The 25,335-nt window shown below is 42.2% G+C and overlaps 1 protein-coding gene across 2 annotated transcripts; it reads right to left on the bottom strand.

Moving 5' to 3' along the window:
* Window positions 1-212: 212 nt before the first annotated feature.
* PAXBP1 (PAX3 and PAX7 binding protein 1) lies at window positions 213-25,335 on the bottom strand. 2 transcript variants are annotated; one of them, XM_069944815.1, is made up of 18 exons: window positions 24,938-25,335; window positions 20,729-20,857; window positions 19,016-19,186; window positions 17,626-17,847; window positions 15,951-16,054; window positions 14,276-14,496; window positions 13,237-13,426; window positions 11,292-11,415; window positions 7,803-7,905; window positions 7,441-7,556; window positions 7,113-7,312; window positions 6,603-6,747; window positions 6,066-6,187; window positions 5,037-5,113; window positions 4,804-4,870; window positions 4,578-4,724; window positions 3,661-3,815; window positions 213-1,674 (listed from the first exon to the last, which is right to left on the bottom strand). In XM_069944815.1, the coding sequence occupies exons 1-18, from the start codon at window positions 25,290-25,292 to the stop codon at window positions 1,557-1,559; spliced, it is 2,766 nt and encodes a 921-aa protein (XP_069800916.1). In that variant the 5' UTR covers window positions 25,293-25,335; the 3' UTR covers window positions 213-1,556. The 2 variants fall into 2 exon arrangements, with proteins under 2 accessions (XP_069800916.1, XP_069800915.1); XM_069944814.1 differs by having other exon boundaries at window positions 19,016-19,189; window positions 24,938-25,334.

Raw genomic sequence — 25,335 nt, 5'->3', positions numbered from 1 at the left:
TCTATTATAAAAAGAAAAATATTTTAAAAAAATAAAACAAATATATCGTAGCGTGCAGAATTGTCCAATCTAATAAGACATTACATTTTTGTTCCCCCACGGTGAACCGCGCAAAAAAAAAAAAAAAAAAAAAAAACACACCATGATTGCTGATTAAAAAAAAAAAAAAAAAATTATAAAATCAGAAAAAAATAAAAAGCAATAAAAATTTTTCTGTTACACCAATATGATATAAATAAAAACTAGAGATCATGAAACAAAAATTGACACCCCAACCAGCCCTGTAGGTGGAAAAATAAAAGTGCTATGGCTCTGAGAAGGCAGAGAGGAACATTAAATTAATTTGACCCAGACTTTTGCGCTCAAAGGGCTCTGAAGGGGTTAAAGGGGTACTTCGGCCAGGGGTATTTTTAAACTATGGCCGGGGAGGGTGTGGTTATGGACTTACCTCCCCAGTTCCAGCGCCGGCTCCCGGATTGCGCCGCCCGGTACACACATCCCTGGAACTGGGGAGGTAAGTGACATCCTCCGTCCATAACCACCCCCTCCCGGCCATAGCTTAAAAATACCCCCGGGCTGGAGTACCCCTTTAAAATCTTTACTGTGTACACTGGATGTTGCATTTAGAGAACTGAAAAGCAATGCACAATGGAGAATTTGTGTTACAAACCTTTCATTAAAACACTGATTTTATTAGAAAAAAAAAAAAAAAATTATATATACACACAGTCACAACAGCTACATACAGATGTCAGGCACAAGGGAAATTAAAAAAAGAAAAACCCTGCTGTAAACGGATGGTGGCTGCAGAATGCACGTACTAGTTTGCATTGAATGAAGATACATTTAATAAATTACAGTCCTTACACAGCAGTACATAGTATGACCAGCGCTTCACCAATTTTGAGAACATACAAAACCTAGAGCATGTGACAGTCTGTTGTGTGAGGGGAAGCTGTGATTTAGACAAAGGGGCTCCATAGTATCTTACAGTCACACTTGCTACCATACTAAAATTCATGCATGCCAGCTGTTAAATTTTCTAACCTTCATGTTAAATGGGTTATCTAGATCTGAAAAAGCACAGCTATTTTCTTGCAAAAACAGGAGCACACCTGTCCTCAGGTTGTGTGCGGTATTAACGTTCATCTTCATTCACTTGAAAATGAGCTGCAAAAGCAACACCCAACATAAAGACAAGAGTGGTGCTGTTTCTGGAAGAAAGCCCCCTTTTAAACCTGCAATTTGTTTTAGTGACTGTTATGCAACCATGGAGTCCTAACCTTAAAAATACAGGAATCGAGAAATTGATAAAAAAAAAAAAAAAAAAAAACATCTTCGGGAAAGCCACTAACTGCTCAAAAAATCTCCAGACATAGAAGCGTCATGTCATCATGCCCCAGCAGCCAGTAGTTACATGTTATATACACAGGATCGAGCCAATATATTACAGTTCATTCATTTTATGTCGACTGTTATGTTAAAAACAAACACTTTATACAGCTTTAGAATTTTTACAGATTTTGTACAAAGCAAACAAGGAATGGTGAGTATCATTATTTTCCGTCCACTGGAGCTTTGACGTCCTTAACATTGTAATCATTCGCCACAGACACAGCATTTTCCAGGGAGTGGATACTTGCTAGCAATTTTACTATCTGTCGGATTTGGTCTCTGAGGAAGTAAAAATATAAAATAAATTATTTTCTCATAGAAGTAAAAAACTATGAGATTCAAATTAGAGACAGAAGACTTAAGAAGGGAAGATTAAAATAAATCTGACATTAAGACTTAATATAATGAGACTGAGACTACAATACACAAGCACAGACTTGTGTGGACCAGAGTGAACTTTCTACAGATTGACCAGGGTCAAACTAATTTTAAAGCGACTCTGTACCCACTTTGTGCCCCCCACAACTACTCAAACCTTCCTGTAGCTGATAAGTTCTTGCTGGTGGTATGTTTATCATCGCTGGTGTTGCTTTCCAGTGCCCGAAAATCATACTTTACTGTAGCTGGAACCGTGTCTAAGAGGCGTGGCCTAGAGCGATCGTGCCCTAGGCCAGCACCTCCTGTGTGGTGGTCTTCTTTGTCTCCCCCGCCTCCCACTGACCGCCCTCTGTCCGGCGCCCAGTCATCGCATGTGCCGCCTCGTAGCCCCCCCGACGCAATGACATGCTGGGGTCACCGCCGCCTCTCTGGTGTGGCCGCTCAGCGCCATCCCCACCCTGTGTTTCTTTAGTTCCTGGCCTTTCCCCGCCTCTCTTGCCTGTCACCGCCCCCGCCGCATTCCATGGTGGTGCGCACTGCCATCAGCTGGTCGCCTTCCTGGCCCATGCGCCATTGCGCTCCCAAGCCGCGCAGTGATGCTGCCGGCTTTCTCCGACTAGCTGCGTGCATCACTGCGTGTGCACGGGTTATGAGTGCAATGGCGCATGGGCTGGGAAGAAGACCAGCTGATGATGACAGCGGGCGGCACCATGGTATACGGGGGTGGGGGGGGTGGGGGGACAGGCAAGAGAGGTGGGGAAAGGCCAGGAACTTCAGAAACACAGGGCGGGGATGGCGCTGAGCGGCGCATTACAAGCTGGCGCATGCGCAATCACAGGCGGTGCTGCCCTAGGGCACGATCGCACTAGGCCACGCCTCTTAGACACGGTTCCAGCCACAGTAAAGTATGATTTTGGGGCACTGGAAAGCGACACCAGCGATGATAAACATACCACCAGCAAGAACTTATCAGCTACAGGAAGGTTTGAGTAGTTGTGGGGGGCACAAAGTGGGTACAGAGTTGCTTTAAGAAAGAAAGCTAAAAATGTAGACATCCCCCTTTTAAGAGGTATACATATCTAGGACACATGGCATACCCACAGAATATGTCCCTTTGATGTAGGTCTGGGACTTGCATCAATCTTCTTATTGAGGACTCCCTGGCTCCCCCCCTTGGGTCTATATGTGGCTGCTGGAGGTGGTTGGGAAGTCTAGAACGGCCAAAGTAACCCCAACTGACTTTAATGGGAGTTGAACTAATTGGGCAGCTTCAACTGGTATGGCTTCCCAACCACCTCCAGCAGCAGTGAACAGGCTGAAGGGGGCCAGGGAACCCTTGATAACACTTGTAAAACCAAAAGCAAGCCAAGAGCAGGATCATATATCACTTTCTATTCAACTTAGATCAAGAGGTGAGCAAATCAATTTGCTCCATATAGAACCATAGGCTTACTAATCTTGACAAGGTCAGACCCGCACCCTAATGAACGGTGAATAAGCCAACTGCATATCAAGAAAAAAAATTGCTCATACTGTAATATAAGTATAAGGGTAGCTTCACACGTACCGTATCGCAGCGTATCGCAACTGTCAAATCTGCAGCGGAACTGCAGCAGATTTAATGATGCAGATTTGATGCTGTGTTCATTCATTTAGTCAAATCTGCTGCGGATCTGCTGTGGACCCACAGCAGAAAATCCACTGCGGTGCAGTACGTGTGAGGCTACCCTAAGAAAGAATTCTAGCTGAAAAAAAATAGTGTGCCAGTGTCCCATCATTTATTGGAGGGTTATGGGTTCAAGCACCAATGACAATTTCTGAACTGACTTCAGCTTGACCTCCCCTAGATAGTTATCTTAGCTGATAGTTATGTCATAATACACTTACCTGGCATTTCGCTTCTCTATATCTGAACATCCTATATTCTGCCTATAGATGACACCAGCCAGATGTGTGAGATACCGGGCAAAGTTTTCTAGTTGTGGAATGGTTTTACCACCTTTAAGACTTGAGAACCATTGCTTTGGAAAACAAGCAATAACCTGGAAAAGCAAACAAAATTATTACCCAACCATATTCACATAAAAGTCTGATGAGGGATTAAGGCAAAGAAGAGACCAACAGAAAGGAATAGCATGGAGGGAGTGCTCTAATGAACTAATAACAAATCAGTTTAATCTGTAAAGAATCCCATGTGGTTTTGTACAGGTTTAACTGGTGTGAAGATGTAAGTCACTATGACACCTGGTCTGTTTATTTCCAAGTCTCACCAGATTGCACTGAGTTCACTTCTACAACATACATATTTGGGAGGTTGAAGCCACTAACAAAACGCTTTATTGGTTATGGTCTAAAGGCCCTTTTCACAGGCAAATAATAGCCCTCAGTTGACACTGTACAATACATGAGCAGGCTAGTATTGGAGGACGCTGTGCATGTCTACTGCCATAGGCACTTTTAGCAGTGACTTATCTCTAGGGCAGGCATGTCCAAACTTTTTTCGAAGAGTGCCAAATTTGATGAAGTGAACATGTGCAAGGGCCGACCATTTTACATGCTACATGCTATATGCTTTATAACACAGGCAGATAATAGCAAGCTGGATACCTGGGGGGCCGTAAAAGTTCGGAACGCGGGCCGCAAATGGCCCTCCGGCCGGACTTTGGACATGCCTGCTCTAGGGGAACAAAGGATCTATCAGATATGAATTCAATTTGATCAAACCTCCCTAAGAAAACTTTCCACATTAGTGTGATCCGCTGACAATGATCTGACATGTAAGCTTCCATATCTATACTACTCACACTCTGGGCTTTCTTAATACTGTCTTCTCCGTTCTCGTTATTCTGAAAAGCCATAAGGATGTATCTATTCAGCAGTCCGTCTATGGCCAATTCCTGCAAGCTCTTATTGGACAGGACACCGTACCACTTCAAGAAGTTTCCTAGTAACTGAGACATAAAAAGGGTTTAACTTTCTTTTAACTTTCACAAAGGAGCTTTTTCCCCTCGTACACACAGTGGCTCTCACCTTTACAGAAGACCAGAACTGTCGCTGGAAGAAAACACAGGGTCCAGAGTTCTTATTCTCTATCACACTAGAAATAAATACAAAGGATATAAACATTACATTGTAAACATGACTGAAACATTTAAAATGTTAGAAAGGATGGGTATTCCCAGTACAATATCCCGGGTATTTGGGATGGGTAACTACCCTCGCATGAATGCACCTGGACATAAAGAGATACAACTAACACTTACTTTTTGGGATAAAGAGGCATAAAAACATCATCGTCCAATGTTCTTCTCATTCTCATTAACAGCGCTTTAAGCAGTGCCTAAGAAAAACAGAACCACACATTATTTGCTTCACAGCTCTGTGCATAAAAACACTTACAGCTGTAACTAAGATTGAGAGTATGTTCACACAAATACAACTTTAAATCATGCTCTTTATTTACAGCTGTAACAGTAAAAATATGACCTTATTTTGGACTCAAAAAACCTTGTTTTTAATGGAGTCAAAGTTAGGTGGAAACCTTGGAATCTTTAACCCCTTCACGTCAGCAATATGTAGAGATAGGTTCCTGCTGCATATACCCTGTGCAGCAAAAACGTATATGTACGTTCCTGACTGTGAGGGATTTGATGTGTGCGGGACCACTGCAGTGAGAGCGGTCCTGCACACATCAGTGTCCTGGGAGCCCAGCGTAACGCAGTCATTAACCCCTTAAACGCTGCGATCATGGCACAAAAAAATGACACCCCAAGCAGCCCTGTAGGTGGAAAACTAAAAGCGCTATGGCTCTTAGAAGGTGAGGAGGAACATCACATTAATTTGACCCGGACATCCTTGCATCAATGTGCTCAGTCTTGAAGGGGTTAAAAACAATATTACAAAGAAGAAAACAGTTTTTTTTTTCCAAAAGGTAAACAAATATTGAATAGAGACTGTAAATACATTTACAGTTCCATATGTCTGCCATTGCTTATTATTAAAACAAAATAAAGAGTAATTTTTTCATATGTTTTACCAGTAAAATCAATGGGCACGTCAGCATAGACTACCGGTAGGGACACATGTGAAATATACGGGATACACAAAGAAGCTGACCTTGATAACACATAAAGCCTTTACATAACTGGAATGTAATCACACTTATAAATGTCCGGCCTGGAGGTAATCGCTCTTTGAGCCATACCTTTAAGCAGGCAAATGACATCTTGCTTTATTTCTCTGCACTGAGCTAGAAGACAGCATAATGTTCTAGAACAGTGGATGAATTATACCTCTGTGTTTTTGTTGTCTGAATTTACGACTGTCGGGTATCCATTTATTAGTTTCTGAAACACTGCTACCAGCCTGTTTGTCTGGGTTGTGGAAAAAGGGTCCCATACATTCTCTGCGATAACTGCGGAAACAAGAGGCGAGAGAAAATGAACAACCTAAAAGACTTAAAGCTAAGTTCAAATTTTGTTATGTGAACACATATGGCACATGCTGCAGTAAAGCTCTTTCTATACAGTATGAAAGGACAGTCTGCTGCACTATAAAGTGATAGAAAACCTATATGTCATGCTATTTTTCTTTTACAATGTCAAGGGGTAATGTATGCCATTGTGTGGCTATACTGTGGAGAGTCACATTGCAGGTATACATCAGTGAATACTCTAGACGTGTGCCGAGGAATTTAACATGAACAGAGCCTTGAAGACCGCTCTCGCTCCATGTTTCCCTGAGCACTTATCTTCAGAAAGGTTTATGTTGGTTACAATAAATGGAAGCCGTTTATGAAAGAGACAAGTAAGAAAATCAGCAAGTCCTACCTGCTAGTCTGGGAAGGATAACCTTTTCCACTAATGAAGGCAAGAGAAGAATATCTGCATCTTCACTGTCAAATTCTTTCTCTTCGCAGCCATAAAAGAGCAGAGATTCAAACCAGACCATGCTTTCAAAGTCACAACATTTGGGCTGAAAAGGGAAAAAAAGGCAATTACATTTTGTATGAGCCTTGTTTATATGGTCCACTACACTGGCATCACTTTTAGTAAATACTTTGCCCCATGCCGGTCCTGTAACAGGCTCTCCTTTAAAGAGGTATCGAGGCTTATAAAAACATGGCAGCATTCCAGAAAAAGAACCATTCTTCTCCTCAGTTTGGGTGTGGTATTGCAACTCGGTTCCAGTGAAATAAATAGAGCTAAATTGTAATATCATACATGACCTGAGGAGAAGAGAACAGCTGTTTTCGCTAGAAAACAGCAGGGCTTTTCTCAGTCTAACATTATCCCACCAAAACATTCTTCCAAGTATATATCCCAATGTTCGTAACCTACCTCCAGTGGGTTCCAAGTTAAAAGTTGGAGACGTACAAGAGGATTTAAAAGTTTTGGTAAACAAAGCCCAATGTATGCATCTTTATACGTATTATAATAGGTCGACCGCCAGGTCTCAAACTGAAATTTAATACAGTCAATAGAATGGAAATTCTCCAGGGTGTCTTCAAATACTTTGCTGGATTCTTTTAAAATTCGATCTGTAAGAAAAGAACCAAAGTAAATTCTTACCCCATCAACTGTAGTCCCAAAGCAAAATGTTACAGCCACTACCACTAAATAATGAAGAGATATATGTAATGCCCATAATGAAGTGATGAATACTTGCCTTTCTCCATGTTGAAATTGGTGATGTCTGTAGAAGTCTCTTCATCATCACTAGAAAGACCTTCTAGGTGCTCGGCCATCTTGCCAGAAACTTCACGAGCTTGTCGCCGTCGTGCTCTGAAAGAGGGAGGAATCACTAGTGGTTACCCAAGAAATTATAAACCTTTGTGTTTGGCATCTTAAATAACTTTTGCAAAATCACAACTAACACATTAAGTCTTCAACCTATAGCTATAACCTATATGTATAACTTGGACTCAAGGGGTACAGGGTCTTTGTTTTAGATCACTTGGTACCCTTTCCCTTGAGCATTAGGTGCTGATAGCATCACCCATGGTTTGTATGCATAATTTGGGCCCTTACCTTCTGGCTTCTCTCTCCGCTATCCTCCGCTGCTTTGCATGTTCCTGATAAGCTGCTCGATCTCGCCCAAAAGAATCTAGATTTGGTGCCATAACAGCTTTACCTGAGAAGTCATATAACAAAACAATTGTTCAGACACAAATCTGAAAATGTGACACCATATAACTTATATGGTACAGACTCTAAAGAGATTATAAATGATCAGATATTTCCTACAAACTAACCAGACTTTAACAGGTGACAGACAACAGGTAATGTTAGGATCCTGCAAAATCTTCAGAATAATTAAACAGTGTAATTGTATTCTTTAGTCCAATCTTACAGCTTACAAGGTAACAATGTGATGCCTACAAGTAGTAGTTATTCAGGCGTAGAATATCATGGCTGCTTTCCTCCAGAAACAGCACCACTCTTGTCCTCAGTTTGGGTGTGTTTTGCAGCTCAGTTCCACTGAAGTCAATGGAGCTGAATTGTAATACCACAAACAACCTGAGGACAGGGGTAGTGCTGTTTTTGAAAGAAAGTAGCTTTTTTTGGACCCCTACAAATCTCTGGTAACTACACCAACCCGCTTGAAGTGAAGTGGATACAAAAGTACACTGTTGTGGTAGCTCCTTTATTCTCAATAATGGGAATCCCAGAGGTGGGACTGTCACCAGTAATACAGAGATGACATTTCCCAGCAGCCATCACTGTAAAACACCACTGTACCCCTAATCAGAAGCCAGTGTGATACTTGTGTCTCTTATTAGGGGAATGCAATTATATGAGCACTTTATCATAAAAGAGGTAAAATTGTTTCCCGTGTAGCGGGAGCTTTAAATTCTTGTCATTGCTGCAGATTTTGTTATCAATGTGACAATGGCAAAAGTCAATCATAGTGACATCATCTTGCAGCAATGCCAACAAGCAGCTGGAACCCAGTGATCAGAAGAGTGGGAGGCTTAGACTGTGTAAGACAAAACAGAGCAATAGCCACAGCATAGATGTTTTGCATACAGTAGACTAGCGATAACTTCTTGCCGGTCCTGCTGACTCCATAAAGTTACCGATTTCTGTGTGAGTTCCTGTAAGTCAAAGTCTGGCTACCACAACAGATATAACATTTCTTTACAGAGACCTAACCTTGAAAGTCAGTAGTAAGGCGACATTTACATATGTGCAATATATACGGTCTGTATACTGCTTACCAGACCTCAGAACTCCTGGCATCATTATTCAGTATGATGCCGGGAGCTCCAAAGCTCTTTAAATCCTAATGCTACTGTGTGGACACACTGTAAACAGTTTTGGAGCTCCTGGCAGGATGAATGATGGTGATGCTGGGAGTTCTGAGGTCTGGTCAGCGGTATACAATCCATGCACAGACTGTATATTGCAGACATGTAAATGGCCTCTAAAGGGCAACAGGGCAAAAAATCAATTTGTGTGTTAACAATCAGAGAAATTTTACAGAATTAGCAGCTGAAGACAGATAATAGTTGCGAGATGTCCGGTCCTCACTAAACACATTATAGAGGATCTTCCACTGTAAAAAATTTTATATATCTTGTAGACAATGCAAAACTAAGCAATTTTGTCAAGGCTTTCTGTTAGCAAAATTGCTTAGTTTAGCATTTTGACCCTCTTTCTCCTACTATAGAGTTGACAGCTCGTGGTCTCCCATCCACCACTCTGTAAGAGCAATGGCAAGGCTGATGTGTCCCTCGGACAGTCGGGACCTGGTAAGTATGTTTTTACTTCTTCTATGTCTCCTATGTGTCTCCATGGTTTAGATTGTCCCTGGAGGCCTATGTAATATCAGAGTGAGACACAGCAATGCCGAGCTCAATCAGCTCAGCACTGCAGCATCCTGCCCTCACTCATCATGTGACAAACCCCTTCACTGAACCGGGAAGTGAGAGGGAAAAAATACCGAAAATAATATCCAGGTACGCTCACACTTACCGGATCTGCAGCTTATTTTCTGCAGCAGATCCGCAGCAGATTTCATTTAAATAACTGAACACAGCATCAAATCTGCACCATCAAATCTTCTGCAGATCTGCTGCGGATCCTGTAGGTGTGAACGCACCCTAATGCTGAAAACAAACAGCTGTTTTTGAAAACTGCCACAGCAGTTTTTGTGCCAAAACCAGAAGTGGATCCAACAAAAATGAGATGTACAAGTCCTCCCTTTATATATTTCATCCCATTTGAATCCACTTCTGGTTTAGCACAAAATCTGCAGTGGTAGTAATCCAAAAAAGACCTGCAGTGTGTGATTCCAGCCGGGTATACCAAACTCCCTAAACATAATTAACAGCCCAAGTTCATAAAGGTGCAAGGAGACACCCCCTGAAAGCACCCATAATACAGAAATGAAAGTCACACTTTGTGCATTGAAAGCTACTGGCACAAAAGAGACTCATGGCACAGCATGTACTTTTACAAATAAAACCCATCTGCAATTGGTTTTCAATTAAAGCTTTTGGGTGTATACATGCACTACAATGCAAGCTGCTGGCTCTTTCCATCAGACAGCAGATTCAGTCAGTAGTTCCTTTTCTGAACACACTAAGCTGAAATCTAAAAAGCTAATGAAATAAACATCATTCAGACAAGATCTGTGCTTAACCTGTCATGGTTATTTAAATTTTTTTGCAGAACTCAATAGTACAGGCGATTTTAAGAAACTTTGTAATTGGGTTTATAAGCCGAAAAATGCATTTTTATCATGAAAAAGCAGTTTAAAAGCTCTCCCCCCCCGTCTTCATTGTTCTCTATGGAGAGGGGAGGGGTGGAGTGAGAGGAGGCACCAAAACAGGACAACAAAGATGCTACATCCCTCGCTATCTCCTCTGATTACCTCTGAATACTGGCTTTCACACAGGTCCCGCTGTGTAATCCTTTGTTCTCTGCTGCCGACTAATCTCCCTTCTCCCTCCTCCCCTCTCCATAAGTTACACAGGGCCCAACTGATGTAAAAGAGTTGAGATTTCCTGATAATGAGCAGTGAATAAGAGAGAAGAGGGGGGGGGGACCTGGGGAAAGTCTTTTTGAGTGCAGATAATGGCATATTTGCTTAATAAACCCAATTAAAAAATTTTAAAAAAAAAACACCTGGACTATTGATTTCTGCAAAAAAAAATGAAACAGTGACATTCCAAGATTCTATTATATGAGATGTTTATATGCCAAACCAGGCACATATCGCCCTGTGTAATAGTGCCTGCGATCAACTGATCAACAATTAAATGCTCATCTGCTTATCACTCAATTCTAACCTGCCAAAAATAGCCGATTAACACTAGGGCCGCATGATTATCAAGCCGTGTAATTGCTGTAAACAGATACTGCAAAAGAGCAGCAAAGTTCACCTGATCACCCTTAGAAATGCTATGACCAACACTGCTGAATACATTCTCTCCACGTGCATATAATACACATTACAGGGATCTACTAACAAGGTTTTTTAATGAATAATAAAAACCTTCAAGATGGACTGACTTGAATGGCTCGAAAACTCCGAAGATTCATCTTTTATATCATCTTGTCGTCTTTGGACAAGGCGGGCTGCTTGCTGTTTGTACAGCTGGTGCATCGCCGATTCAAGCTCATTTATCAGAGGAACCTGAAAAAATACAACAACATCCATAATAACGTAGTCTACACGCAGAAGGAAACGGGGCGGTTTTCCGAGAAGTGACTAACAAGTTTCTGCCGACTAAAACAAAGCAGAATGTAGTCTTAAGAAACGGCATATGTATTTACAGGTGACTGAAACCTAACATTATGGAGATTGCACAATATCCCAGCCAGTCTGTTCTTCATAATTTAACTATAATAACCTATTCTTAGGACTGTCCATAGAAGTGTGATCAGTAGAAGTCTAACCCTCTCTGGCCCCATCACTGAAGTACTCAATACAGCATATAGTTTGTCCATGTAGTTTTGCACGGTAATTCTAGCTGCTTGTGTAGCAGCAGTACCAGGCACTGCCACACACATGGATGGCGCTGTATCAGTTACTGCAGCTCCAGGGCTCTGATACCAACTGATCACATATGGTTAAGGTCATCAATGTCAAAACCTGGAAGACCCAGCTAAGTCTTATATCCATCAGCCATCACTTACCTGATTCTAAGAATAGAAATCATGACTTTTCTAATGACTCGCTGCTTCCAGCCAGGCATCTCAGGAAGAGCAAGTCACAGAACATAATACGAGACGATGAATGGTATTGTCAAGGATGCCGTGATACTGAGCAGGTAAATGGTTCCACAAACAACTTCTCATATTAAAAGGGGTTTCCGGGCTTAGAAAAACATGGCCTATTTTTTGCATAAACCGCACCTCTCCTCAGTTTGGCTGTGTAGCTTAGTTCCTTTGAAGTAAATGAGACTATTGTAATGCCACACACATCCAGAGGACTGGGGTGGTGCAATTTTTGCAAGTAATTAGCTTTTTCTACTCCTGGATAACCCATTTAAGGCTATATTGACACACTACCTTTGAGCTGCAGTTTTCTGTAATCACTGCTAACTTAAAGCATTTTGCTTTCAGTACAGAAAGTAGATCAAAAACTGCAACATTACTGCAATGTGTGAACAAAGCCTAATGGGGAAACAGTGTTTATATATAATAAAACCAAAGAAAATTTTTATATATATATATATATATATATATATATATATATATATATATGTGTGTATGTATGTATATATAATCACTGACACGTCTTTAAAGGCTGATGGCTCTCTGAATCTTTTATTAATCTTTGAAACAATAATTGCAACATATGCAAAAATGTCAGACACACAAAGCAACTGGTGGAAAACCTCTGCGGCAGTCAATGAAATAATTTTTTTACTGTTACCTGTGGGCAACAGGAGCTAATGTATTTACATATATTAGCCCATGCTTGGACATACATTACTACAAGGGTCTCCTTGAGGCACAAGGGAACACTGGTGGTAGCCCAACATGGATGTTCCCATAGGTGACCTATGTTAGTTATGTAAACCATGGCAGTGGACCTACAAAAACATGCCTAACAAATTTTGTCACAAGGGTTCCTGATGCACAAGGAGAGTAAAGAAACCCCAGCACCTGACTCCCACACAGGACTCCATGCCAGGTGATGATGTAACATGGAATCAACCATTGCCATCCATAATACAAGCAAAACAAGCAGAGACATTAAGACACCCCCAGCTGATACCAGCGGACCACATGGGTCACTACATCAGATGGAAACGTTATAATGGGAAGGTAGGATAACTCCTAAACAACTTTTTATTTGGGACAGGGAAAGGCACCATTAAGACACAGGAGGAAATGGGTGAAACATACACATCCATGTTCTACAACAGCATCTACTTTCTCAATATGGGCGGTAAGAACATGGCAAATTTTTGGCTTAGGCAGAGAGAAGAAATGATTGCATTCTTACCTTTTCACGGAAACACTCAAGCAAGTCTTGGACATACCCTCGCATTTCTTGCAAAAACTTATACCGTTCACCGTTCCCCCCTGAGCACCCTTCTAATCGGATTATCGCATTGTTGGAGTCTTCCCGGCTTTTCTCGTGCTTGTCATAAAGTTCTAGGTTTGCTTTGTGCACTTGCTCCATTGCGCTGAGCCTGTATGTGGTACAAAGTATAGTTACAAGTGGTTATATACCATGGTGTGAGAGGAGCACAGGTGACATTCAACAGCACCAGAAGGATAGCAGAAACATGCTCATTCTATGCTAGGGAATGCAGGGGGTGGGCTGCAAGCAGTACTTGCTAACTAGGACTGTCCACTGGACTCCTAAGCATAGGATGAGAAGGAAATGTCAATCAAAAAATGAGAAGTATACTGACTCTTTTTCCTAACTTGATCTACCCTGCTCACCCTCATCTATAAGATGCCCCTTGCAGATCAGATTGTAGGTTTACATCCATATTAAGGCCACAAGTCCTGGCCTGACAGCACTTATGATGACCCAAACCACCAGCTGTCAGTCTGGGTCATCACAAAAGCATATGTTGTGGTGAAAACCCATGAGCTGAATTCCCCTTTTTTTCACAATCTCTACTAGATTAGAAGATACGATAACGACAGATCAAAATTTTCATATAAGTTAAATATTAGGGTAAAACCTTTAGACCAGTTTGTTGCATGGTAAGGATTCTGTGCATATACAGCTTATGAACCTGTATACCTTCTGTGAACTCAGTCATCTCTCTCCTTCTTACATACACAGCTTCAATGTGCAACTGTCCACAAAGCTGCACAGACACAGCTCTGAGTTTCTGGCCCATATGGCAATATCACTTCACTAGGCTTTAATTGTTTTCCAAGGCATTTGCTCAATTCGTGCTTCCATCCGCGTTCTTCAAGCAGTTCACTGTTGTTACACATGAGCTCGGCGTTCCCTGGCCCCATGCAACATGAGTCAGGGACACCAAAGTAGTTCCCAAAAATGGAAGGATAGTCTGCCCTACCTGTCTTTAAGCTGTTTCTTTACCAAATCAATAGTAACAGGAGTCATCTCATTATTGGGAGTTTTGTAAGTGACAGAATTATCTGGTTTCTGAGATTTTGTCTCAGCAGCTCCATAAGCAGCATAAGTATAAGGGATGTTGTAGGCAGAACCGTAGGGCATTCCTTGGTAGGTGCTGGGGTAGAACAAATTATTGGCTTCTGCAGGCTGTGGTGCTTGAACCTAAAGACAAAGCAGAAACACAGATCGGTTATACCGCAAAACAGGCAAATCAATATGCTTCCATTTATAGAAAAAATTATATTGATGTTGAATGCATATGGAGGACAACAGTTCTTGAGCCACTAAATTTTATTTGCAATCAAATGCAACAGATAGAGTATGTAGAGCAGGGATGTCAAACCTGTGGCCCTCCAGCTCTTGCTAAACTACAAGTCCCATCATGCCTGGACAGCCAAAGCTTTAGCTGGAGAGCTGCAGGTTTGACAAGTTTGATGTAGAACATTGCCTCAAAGCGCCCGCTTCATTAATGACCACTCACAGCTCCATACTTTTGGCAGTGGATGTGTCTGGTATTACAACTTTTAAGTAAATAGGCAACTCATCTAAGCATCTGACAAGCCTTCTGACTGTTTCCAACCAAAATTACTTGCCAAGTGAATGCACCCCTAGACTATAATTCAGGATGCAACTAGGGATGACATATTAAAGTATTTACAAAGTCACTAAACTTTACGTATATACGTACAGCAAAGTAACCATACCCTTTACCGAAAAACCTTAACATAGATGAGACACAATTCACTCTCTTGAAGCCCTTCAATATTCCTTATCTGCCAAAGAGCTGAAAGTGTTGTGGCACTCTGATCTGTACCATTATATCAAAGCGACTCTGTACCCACAATCTGCCCTCCCCCAAATCACTTGTACATTCGGATAGCAGCTTTTAATCCAAGATCTGCCTTGGGGTCCGTTCGGCAGGTGATGCAGTTACTGTCTTAAAAAAACAACTTTTAAACTTTCTGTCCCCTGCCAAACGGGAGTATCTGTGCCCTAACTTTGCACCCCTCCTCTGTCCCTGCTCCCCACCCTCTTCATCATTAGGAATGCCACTGAAACATTTACTCCTGTCTGAACATTGCACAGCTGCTTAGCGATCCAGCCCATGTGCCGTGCTAACACAGCTGATGAATAGGAAGGCAATCTGCCTGGAGCATTCCTATTGATGAGGAGGGCGGGGAGGAGAGACAGAGAGGGTGTGCCAGCCTAATGCAAACACAATCTAGGCCACACCCGTTGGGCTCTGGGCTGCCAGTTTAAAAGTTGTTTTTTTAGGACAATGACTGCATCACCTGCCGAACGGACTCCAGGACAGATCTTGGATTAAAAGCAGCTATCCGAAGGTACAACCATTTTGGAGGGGGTCAGACTGTGGGTACAGTTGCTTTAAGGTTACCCACCAAGGCAGAGTCTCTAAGTAACCCACTTAATCCTTTTATCCAGAATTTCATCTGGTCCTAGATCAAGCAATATCTGCCCTGCCTATATAACTGGAATAACAGTTCTGCAGATTACGGACATCACTATAATGTGCATTCATCTTGGTATCACTTCTTTCCTGTATGTGTTTCTGGAGGGGTTGAAGATGTATACAGATCAACAACAATAGTATATACCTGTGGTATGCTAATGCCCTTCCTTATCTGTTCTTGTTCCCAACGGCTGAGCTCTTCATCCTGCTCCCCTGTTGCTAGAGCCTCGTCGTCACTACCCTCAATACCTGGCAGAGAAACAAGAAACATAGTTAATGAAAAGGGCAAAGGCAAATACCTTATTCCAGATATAAAAATGAATTCTCTCAGAACACATACAAATCATGGATTATGCTGCAAAAGAAAGCCGATTTTCCTAGTAAAACATATATAACCCTTAAAGGGGTACTCCAACAAAAAGCTTTTTCCCAGTACAGTAATTGAAACTCATTACAAAGTTATATAACTCTGTAATATGCTTCAATCACCTATCTTCCCCCCTTCCCCATCATATCCCCCCTCGAACCCCCACCAGGAAGTGAAGTAAACTCATTCTTACCTAATAACTGTTGACCCCTGGCTGCTCTGTGGCAGCCATTTTGCGACAATGACATAATCAAGAGGGAAACTGGTCTAAGCCCTGTTAAGCCAGCCCCTCAGATGACTCAGGTTGCTCAGCTCTGATTGGCTGAAAAAGCTGTAAGCCATCTAACAGTTCTACAGAGTCAGTTAGAAATGACAGGAGACAAAGTGCATCATGGGAAAGCCCAAACCAGGAAGTAAAGAAAAAATGAAGCCACCAACTGGAGCTTCAGGCACCTGCAAACAGCGAGAAATTCAAACGGAGACAGACTGAGGAGGAATAGTAAATGTAAAAACAGGAGTACCCCTTTAAGGTACTAGTCCTCTTTGCAGGGCTCTAGCAAGTCAACAGTGTTCTTTACAATAGCTCCCTGAGACAAAAGCAAACAAAATAGCATACATCCAGTCCTATTGACTGTTTCTTTCTTTGATAGAAGGGCCATTTGAAGAAAAGTATTAATGTTAAACTAAGAGGTTTGTCAAGTGCTTCAAAGTTTCATGCAGGGTTTCATTTATATTGTGCAACATAAGGGAGATTGTATAAGTTATCTGATTTGTTCATACCAGGAACTACCAGACAATAGGTGCAGGGAAGTCGGACATTCAGTTCTACAAAGCTTCCTATTAAGTGTGTTTGCAGGTAAAGGTAAAATGTATGTGTTAGATGCAGGTTCACCATGGCTTTCGTTCCTGCTTCAGTGCAAATAGTGAAATCCATAATGAAATTCTACAACTGTATGAGGTTGCCATAGATTTTGTGTGTGGATTTAAAGCAGACAAGTGAATGAGATTTTACATGACATCCCTATGCTGCAGGGGGCTCGAAACTGCAGCTTGTTATGTTGCAGAATTGTCACAGATTCTCTGTATGAATTTCATCCCCTTTAGTGTAGCAAGAGTGAAATCCATAGTGAAAAGAAATGTAACAAGTGCTACACTCAGTAAGTGTATTACTGCAGGGGTCAAGGACTAGAAAAAGCACAGCTATTTATTTTTGCAAAAACAGCACCATCCCTTGTGTGGTATTACAATTCAGCTCCGTTTACTTCAATGGAATGTAGTTGTAAAAACCCCACAAACTGAGGACAAGAGTAGTGCTGTTTTTGGAAGAAAACTGCTATGTTTTTCTTAGCCTGGATAACCCTCACAAAAAGAGAACAATGCAAAAAAATGTTAATTCACTAAAATCCTTCTCTTCTCATTTATATATATATTTAACATGAGTGAAAGCACATACCAATTTCCTCAGCAATTTTCTGCCTTTGCGATTTCTCTCGGACAGAGAAGACTATACGACGCTTTTCATCATCATCTTCGTCATCACTGGCATCATTTTCATCTTCTCGGACCAGTCTGCTTTTCCCGCCATCCAAATCGATGGATGGGACATCTCCAAGCTCCCGAGCCATTTGCCTCTTCTTTCGAGCAGCATGGATAAAAGCTGCATCTGGAATCTCCCCTTAAAGTGAAAAGAGAGGTAGATTGGTACATGACAGAAAACGTAGAGAGACTGTGCAGCATCTAATGTGCTCTCACATTTACTTGTAATACACGTCTGCTCAGAAAGACCCTTATCTGTGACGGTCTAGCCATATGTCTTGCTGAGAAACATAGTAAGGTGCTGCACTGAACAAACAACCCTTTGGAAGGGGTTTATGCCAAGTTTATAACTGTTAAAGGGTTAAGGAGGTGTTACAGCCTGCTGCACTTCAGGAGCTCAGGAAAGCTTTTGACTCCTTGTACTATAGAAAAAAAGGATTTTTCCATGTTATAAAAGCACAGACTGATATATGAAAGGCACCAAGTGTCTCCTTGCCCTAATATCTATTTAACAGTGTCAGCAGTTTGAAACATAAATTACAGCTGTTTCCCTTCACCACATCCACATTTGATCAATGGAGGTCCAGCCACTGAGACCCCCACTGATCATGAGAACAGGGGTCTCCTGACCAGCTCCACTAACCCACTATGGAACTACAGAAGACAGCTGAGTACAGAACTGCCACTCCAAATGATGCTTTAACTCAGCTATGTTCAGAAGTCCCACAAGCAGCAAATAGGGTGGTGACCAAGCTTGTGTGCTGCCAATAGCTAAGGTGACAAGGGAACCACTTCTTGTGAATAGTGGGGGTCCCAAAAGTAAGCCAAACACCCTTCCAACTTTCAGATACTGATAACTTATCCTGACGATAAAAGGAAAACTTTTAACTTTGGGATAAACCCTTTAACATAAATTGTCTGGTACATCACCGATACATATTTTGAAAAGGAATTTGCAAGCAATATTTCATGCAACACAAAAAACATAAAAAGAACAGAGTATGTGGAAATGGTCCAGACTTAAAGTGTGATCCTTATGGGCCAGGTGATAAGATAATCACAAAACAACAACAGAGAAGTTCCAGCAACAGATCTCCTAGAACAGAGGTGTCAAACTAGAGAACCTCCGGCTGTTGCAAAACTACAATTTCCATGAAGCCTTAACTGCCAAATCTTTGGCTGTCTAGCTATGATAGGAATTGTAGTTTTGCAACAGCTGTAGGGCCACAGCCCAAAATGCTCCAGGGATTTCCATAAATCACTAAACGTAAATGTGGCCTCCAGGTTTTCACTGGTGCTTTTCATACCTGGACGTAATACATTTAGGGAAGACAGAGAGTTGGCGAAAGAGCCTGCTTTGGGCTTCTCGTCTTCCTTTTCACTTTCTACTTCCATCTCCTCCTCGCCCAGGTCACTGCCAGCAGTCGCCTCTTCTGGGATATCTTTGCTGGTTGCATTCCTGATGGACGGTAGATCACCTGCTGAAAATAAAACCAAGATAAAAAAAATGATTTACAGTGGAACGGGCTGCAAAGAGACAACTACTTCTGAATAACAACTGTGGGGAGCAGCTGTCATGTCCATTACCTCACTCACCCTCCCGGTCGGCTCTGGTCATCAAAAGTAAAAATGAAAATGAGGGTAAGTATGTTGCTGCAATTGCAAGAATGAAAAAATGTGGGCCCCATCCTCATACTGCATGAAGGAAAGAGATGTAGTTTTGCAACAACTGAAGTGTCACAGGGTGAAGGCCGAAAGCTACATCACAGCCTGTAATAGCCAAAGCCTTGTGTAACAAATATCGAGACTGTACTTCAGCTTTATTGCTCCATGGTTTTAGGGACTGAATGTTCCACATGTGTTAAGGATGAAGCAAAAACACTGCCAGGAGGTGGACGCTGAGCTCCCTAAACTCGCCATGTAGACCTCAGCTAAGAGAAAGAAGAATTGATCCAGAATTGATTCGTAAAACTTCTACTTTGCTTTATTCATAATTCAGTAAAAACAGCATGCAACAACAACATCGAACAACATATATTGTAATATATCAAAAACGCACAACATTATAGGTGGTGCGTTATCGGTATATTACAATATATGTTGTTTGAGCTCATCGTTCCATATAACTTGCAACAGTTGTACCATATTTTTAGCCTTTATATAATTTTATATGTATTGTATTTGGTATTTTTGTATTTCACGTGGAAAGTTAACTCCTTAGGGTTATGCAATTAGTGAATATACCTGTATTGCATGCATTTAAACCCTGTATGGGCTTGTGTCTGTGAGTAAGGGCGCATGCGTCCGAAACACATCAGAGACTAAGAGGCATCTTGCACAATGGTGTAATTTGTCCTGGTTTTACTGAATTTTGAATAAAGCAAAGTTGAAATTTTACGAAAATATGCTGGATCAATTCTTCTTTCTCTTGGATGTTCAAGCACTTCACCGAAGGTGGATCCGGGCAGAAAAGTAAAACAGTGGGTGAGCTGCCACTTTTGAATTTTGAGACCTCAGCTAAGCCCTGCTGCTATTTATCAAGCCTCTGTGGGTGTACATTCCATACTGCGCATATGTGATCTGAGCGTACAATTAACAATGGAGACCATTACAGAAAAAATGTGAATATCCCACCCAGCTGACTACATATCAACGGCACAGGCTGGTGCTGGGTGAATATATATGGTGATAGGAGGACATTAGGATTTGTTATGTATACAACCCTTTGAAATACCAGTCTATAAGCTCTTTTTCTTAAAGGGGTTCCCCAGGCTTAGAAAAAAATGGCCACTTTCTTCTCGAAACAGAACCACTTTAGTCCTCAGTTTGGGAGTGGGTATTGCAGCTCAGTTCCATTGAAGTGAATGGAGCTGAATTGTAATACCACACACAGCCTGCAGACAGTGGTGGCACAGTTTTTGCAAAAGAGTAGCTGTGCTTTATTTAACCCTTGATAACCATTTAAATAATGAATTTCTGCACAAATGAAACAGAAACGCAGACCCCCTTCTCCCTCTTACCATCTAGTGCAGAGTTCACATCAGATCGGGGCCGGACTTTTTCCAGGTCTTCTTTATATTCTTTTTTAAGCAGTTTCACAATTTTCTTGCTGTGATTTGATTTCTTCACTTTAAAAACCTCACCGTCCACTAAGGGGGAGAAAAAAAAAAAGTTAGAAGACATTCACTAAACTGATGTAATTCTACGAGTCTGCAAAGAAGCCCACACAGCACTTACCACACCCCTGCGAAGCTAAAAGGCCGCTTACCTACACAACAGTGCGGCCAATATTCATCTTAAAAACTGTACCGAATGGCTATATCTGAATTGCAGATTCAGAAACCCCACTGGCAGAGCTCCATTAGTTAGTAGAATATTTGAATTGTCCTTGTCATTTCAAAAAAACTTGACATGTCAAAGTTTGGATTTGGAGTGCTCAGACCCCACTGTTTGTTAGAACAAGGTGGAAAGCATTGGGCTGAGCGCTTCTATCCCTGTCCCGCTAGTATGACTAGAGTAGGGGGTGTCAAACCTGCAGACCTCCAGCTGTAGCAAAACTACAATATCCATCATGCCTGGACAGCCAAAGCATTGTAGTTTTGCAACAGCTGGAGGGCCGAAGGTTCCCCATCTCTGTGCTAAATGATCAAAACAGTAACATGTCTGTGTGATGTGTGAATAGTTTTTTCAAACGACAAGGTCACTATACCCTCTGTATATACCCCTTCAACCTCAACAATCAGCTTGTTCTTCATTATACTGTGGATAGGGGGATCACTTTTAATGGTAAGACCGCCTCTTTAGGTCATGACAGCACAGCAACTATAGGGCATGTTCGCACTAATGGGTGAGTACAATTCTAATTCTTGATGTGGCCTCAGGTTCTTCACAGAGTAGTAGATGCTTGGAACAATCTTCCAGCAGAGGTAGGTAAGTCCAACAATACAATACGAAGCATTGCAGCAGCAGATGGAAAGACTCTACTTTCTCACCTTCCACAAGATGACAGCTGCTCAGATGGGAGCTAAAAGCACTTTATTTTCCTCATACAGCATCTGGACTTCATGAGCACCTTTTTGAGTGAATATACCTTGTGCATTGGGTAGTAGGTAAATCTACAGTAAAGGCCGTATTACATGGTCCGATCACTAATGTAAGCGAGCGCCAATCTGCGCAGCACTCGCTTACTGGTCCGATTACAATGCTCGATATTCGTGCAGGGCTGTGTTTGTGTATATATATATATATATATATATATATATATATATATATATATATATGCTGTTAGTAATGTCCGTACAGCCCTTGCTTTAAAGCGTACCTATCATTTTAACAAACTTCTGACATGTCATAGCGACATGTCAGAGGTCTGTATCGGTCAGGGTCCGGGTGCTAAGAACCCTCACCAATGTGTAGAACAGAGAGGTAGATGTGCGCAATGTCGCATCCTCTGTCTCTTCATTTCTGTCTTACTGCTAAAGCAGCGGTGGATGGAATTATAATGCGGACTACGGAACCTCCGGTAGATGTGTTTACCGGGAGAACCATTATAATTCCGTCCACCGCTACATTAGTAGTAAGACAGAAATGAAAAGACAAGAGGATGCAAGTCTGCTTACATCTACCTCTTCGTTCTACAGATCGGCGGGGGTCCCTTAGCATCCAGACCGCCACTGATACAAACCGCTGACATGTTGCTACGTTTGTTAAATTATAGGTACCCTTTAAGGGTGCGTTCACACATACAGGATCCGCAGCAGATCTGCAGCAGATTTGATGGTGCAGATTTGATGCTCTGTTCAGTTAATTAAATGAAATCTGCTGCGGATCTGCAGCAGAAAGTCAGCTGCGGATCCGCTAAGTGTGAACATACTTTAAAAATGTAAAATAGTAAATAAAAAAGGTGGAAGTGTTCTCCTAGCATCTGCCTGCTGCCGCAGCTTCAGAGCCATCTCGCCAATCACTGACCGAGACGGGGAGAAGCCAGGAGAACACTGAGGAGCATGAATAGGTATAACCTTTATTATTCTTTCTACACAGTCATCAGCCGCACATCACTATTACACATGCGCCCAATGATTTTTAGGTTGAAATAAACAACAATGATCGGCCGAAGATAATGTTTTATCAGCTGATGGTTGTCTTTATCACAGAGAGCGATAACCGGCTGCATCGCCCTGATTTGGCAGATTATAGCTCCGTGTAATAATAGGGCCCTAAGTGACTGTAAACCTGCCTGGGATAAACATCTATTCTAAAGGTCCTATTACATGGAGCGATTTTTAACGACTAACGGTAAACGATCACAAACGAGATTATCATTAAACTGAAATCGTTCACCATATTACACAGAACGATGGTCGTTAGATACGATCGTGACTATGATCGTTTATTCCTTCTGATCTCAGGAAAAGAATGGGCAATTACACTGAACGATTAGTGAAAAAATGTGGAACTTGAGCGAACGAACGTGGAATTACAGCGAACGATTAGCGAACAATAAACAATAATTTTAGGTTAAGATCTAAATCAACGATCAACGACATACGAACGATTTTATGATCGTTGCCTGCTATTACACAAAACGATTATCGTTTAAATTCCAACAATATAACGATTTTTAGCACAATAATCGTCACGTGTAATAGGGCCTTAAAAGAATAAAGGAAATAATAAGGGCGGACTAGATGAGGCAGGGGGGATTCTGCTAACCACAATCTACGCTTCTTAAGGCCCTATTACACAGAACGATTAGAGTTTAAAAATTCGCTAAAACGATCGAAATGTTTCTGTCGGTGTAATAACACCCAACGATGAAACGACAACGAAAAATCATTCATTTTGGTCTTTCAACATGTTGAAGAATTATCGTTGGTAATTCGCCGATCGTTCAGATATCTGTTCATGTAATAAGTTGTTCGCAGATAAAACACGATGTGGGGGTCATCCTGAGGTACGATTAGCGACCAAATAACAATGTAAAAACAATCGTTCATAACAGTAATCAGTGAACGTAATAATCTCCGAACAGTTTGCTAAAAAAAAAAATCACTAGTTATCGCTAGCGAACGATCGTTATAGCGAATCTGTGAACAATAATCGCCATGTGTAATTCGAGCTTTAGGATCCTATTACACAGACAGATTACCTGACTTCAATGAAGCCAAAGCCAGGAACAGATGATAAACAGAGTCATAAAGGAAAGACTGATATTTCTCCTCTTTTCAAATCCATTCCTGGCTTTGGCTTCAATACTCTGTCATAAATCTGTTTGTGTAAAAGGACTCTAAGGGTGGTATTACACGAAGCGATTATCGTTCGAATAATCGTTCAATCGGTCGTATTTGAACGATTATCTTTAAGTGTAATAGTAGACAACGATTAAACGACGAACGATTGGTCGTTGGTCGTTTAATAGGTTTTGGATCTATTTTTATCGTTTGTCTTTTACACATCGTTCGCACATCGTTCGTTTGAATAAGATGTCGTTAGCCGTTCCCTGTTCATTCGCAAATTGAAAGGGGAGTGTTCTTGAATTTTGTTGCTCCAATATAACCGATAATCTTTCCGTGTAGTAAAACGAACGATTATTAGGCAACCGCTATTGCGATCGTTGGAGATCGTTTATCGTTAATTGAAAAAAATCGCTTAGTGTAATACCACCCTAAGGGCCCTATTCCACCAACAGATCTGACGACAGATTATCTGCCAGTCTTTCCTTTATGACCTGATCTCTGACTATAGTCTGTTCCTGGGTTTGGCTTCAAATCTTTGGCAGATAATCTGTGGTCAGATCTGTTGGTGGGGCCCTTAGGTATGTCCTCACTATGAAATCCCGGCCGTGCGCATCTCCGCTGATCGCATAGGCTTCATTCTATGGCTTGCCACATTCCGCCCGAGGAAAGAACCCGCTCATCCTTCGGGCGGACGGTGGAATCTGGCAAACCATAAGGTGAAGCCTATGGGACCATCGGAGACGCGGCCGCCAGCGTTCTGCATAGAATCCTCTGCATAGTGTGGACATACCCTAAGGCTGCGGTCACACGGCCATAGCACAGCGCCCCCATCAGATCACCACTGGCCATGGATTATAGTTATTGTAGTTTGGGCTGCATCATCCAGCATGGTCATGTGATCACAGCCTTGCAGGGAGCAGCAGTCACCCATAGCAACCACCATGAGGGCCGTCTCCGTTGCTAGGGGTAACAGCCCCCGGGTATGCGCCTTACCTTCCTCCTCGTCCTGGAAGCTGAGCAGGCTCACAGGCTTGGTTCCACCCGGCCCCGGTTCCCTGGCTGCTTTCCGTGGCTTCAGGCCGCCATCGTGCTGTAGGAGGGCCGGAATGGCGGGCGGCTCGGCGGTAACGCTCTCCGTCTGCTCCACCGCCATGGGCTCGTCATGTTCCCGCTCCTCTTCCTCTGAATCATTCCGTTTTCTCACATTCACCCGCCGCACTTTCCGGAACATGGCGGACACCGAGCGGCACACAGCACCGCGGCCCGGAGATCTGCCCGCCCGGAGCACAGCTAGTACGGAGCTCACTGCGGATCGTCGCAGCGACCCCTGCTGCACGGAGGTGTTCATAGCAGGGGAGGAGGCGTACAGAAAGAGAGAGGTACAGGCGACA

Source organism: Dendropsophus ebraccatus, chromosome 11 (assembly GCF_027789765.1).
Source record: "Dendropsophus ebraccatus isolate aDenEbr1 chromosome 11, aDenEbr1.pat, whole genome shotgun sequence".
Classification (NCBI taxonomy): domain Eukaryota; kingdom Metazoa; phylum Chordata; class Amphibia; order Anura; family Hylidae; genus Dendropsophus; species Dendropsophus ebraccatus.
The sequence above is the reverse complement of the archived record's forward strand: the minus strand, read 5'-3'. Positions and strand labels throughout refer to the sequence as shown.

Excerpts from the sequence above, each read along its gene's own strand:
- PAXBP1 (XM_069944814.1), bottom strand. The coding sequence starts at position 25,292 with ATGAACACCTCCGTGCAGCAGGGGTCGCTGCGACGATCCGCAGTGAGC. Across the intron at positions 19,190-20,728 it reads TGTGAACTCTGCACTAGATG|CAGGTGATCTACCGTCCATC; the intron begins GTAAGAGGGAGA and ends TTTTATTTTCAG. Across the intron at positions 3,816-4,577 it reads GTATTAAGAAAGCCCAGAGT|GTTATTGCTTGTTTTCCAAA; the intron begins GTGAGTAGTATA and ends TTGCTTTTCCAG.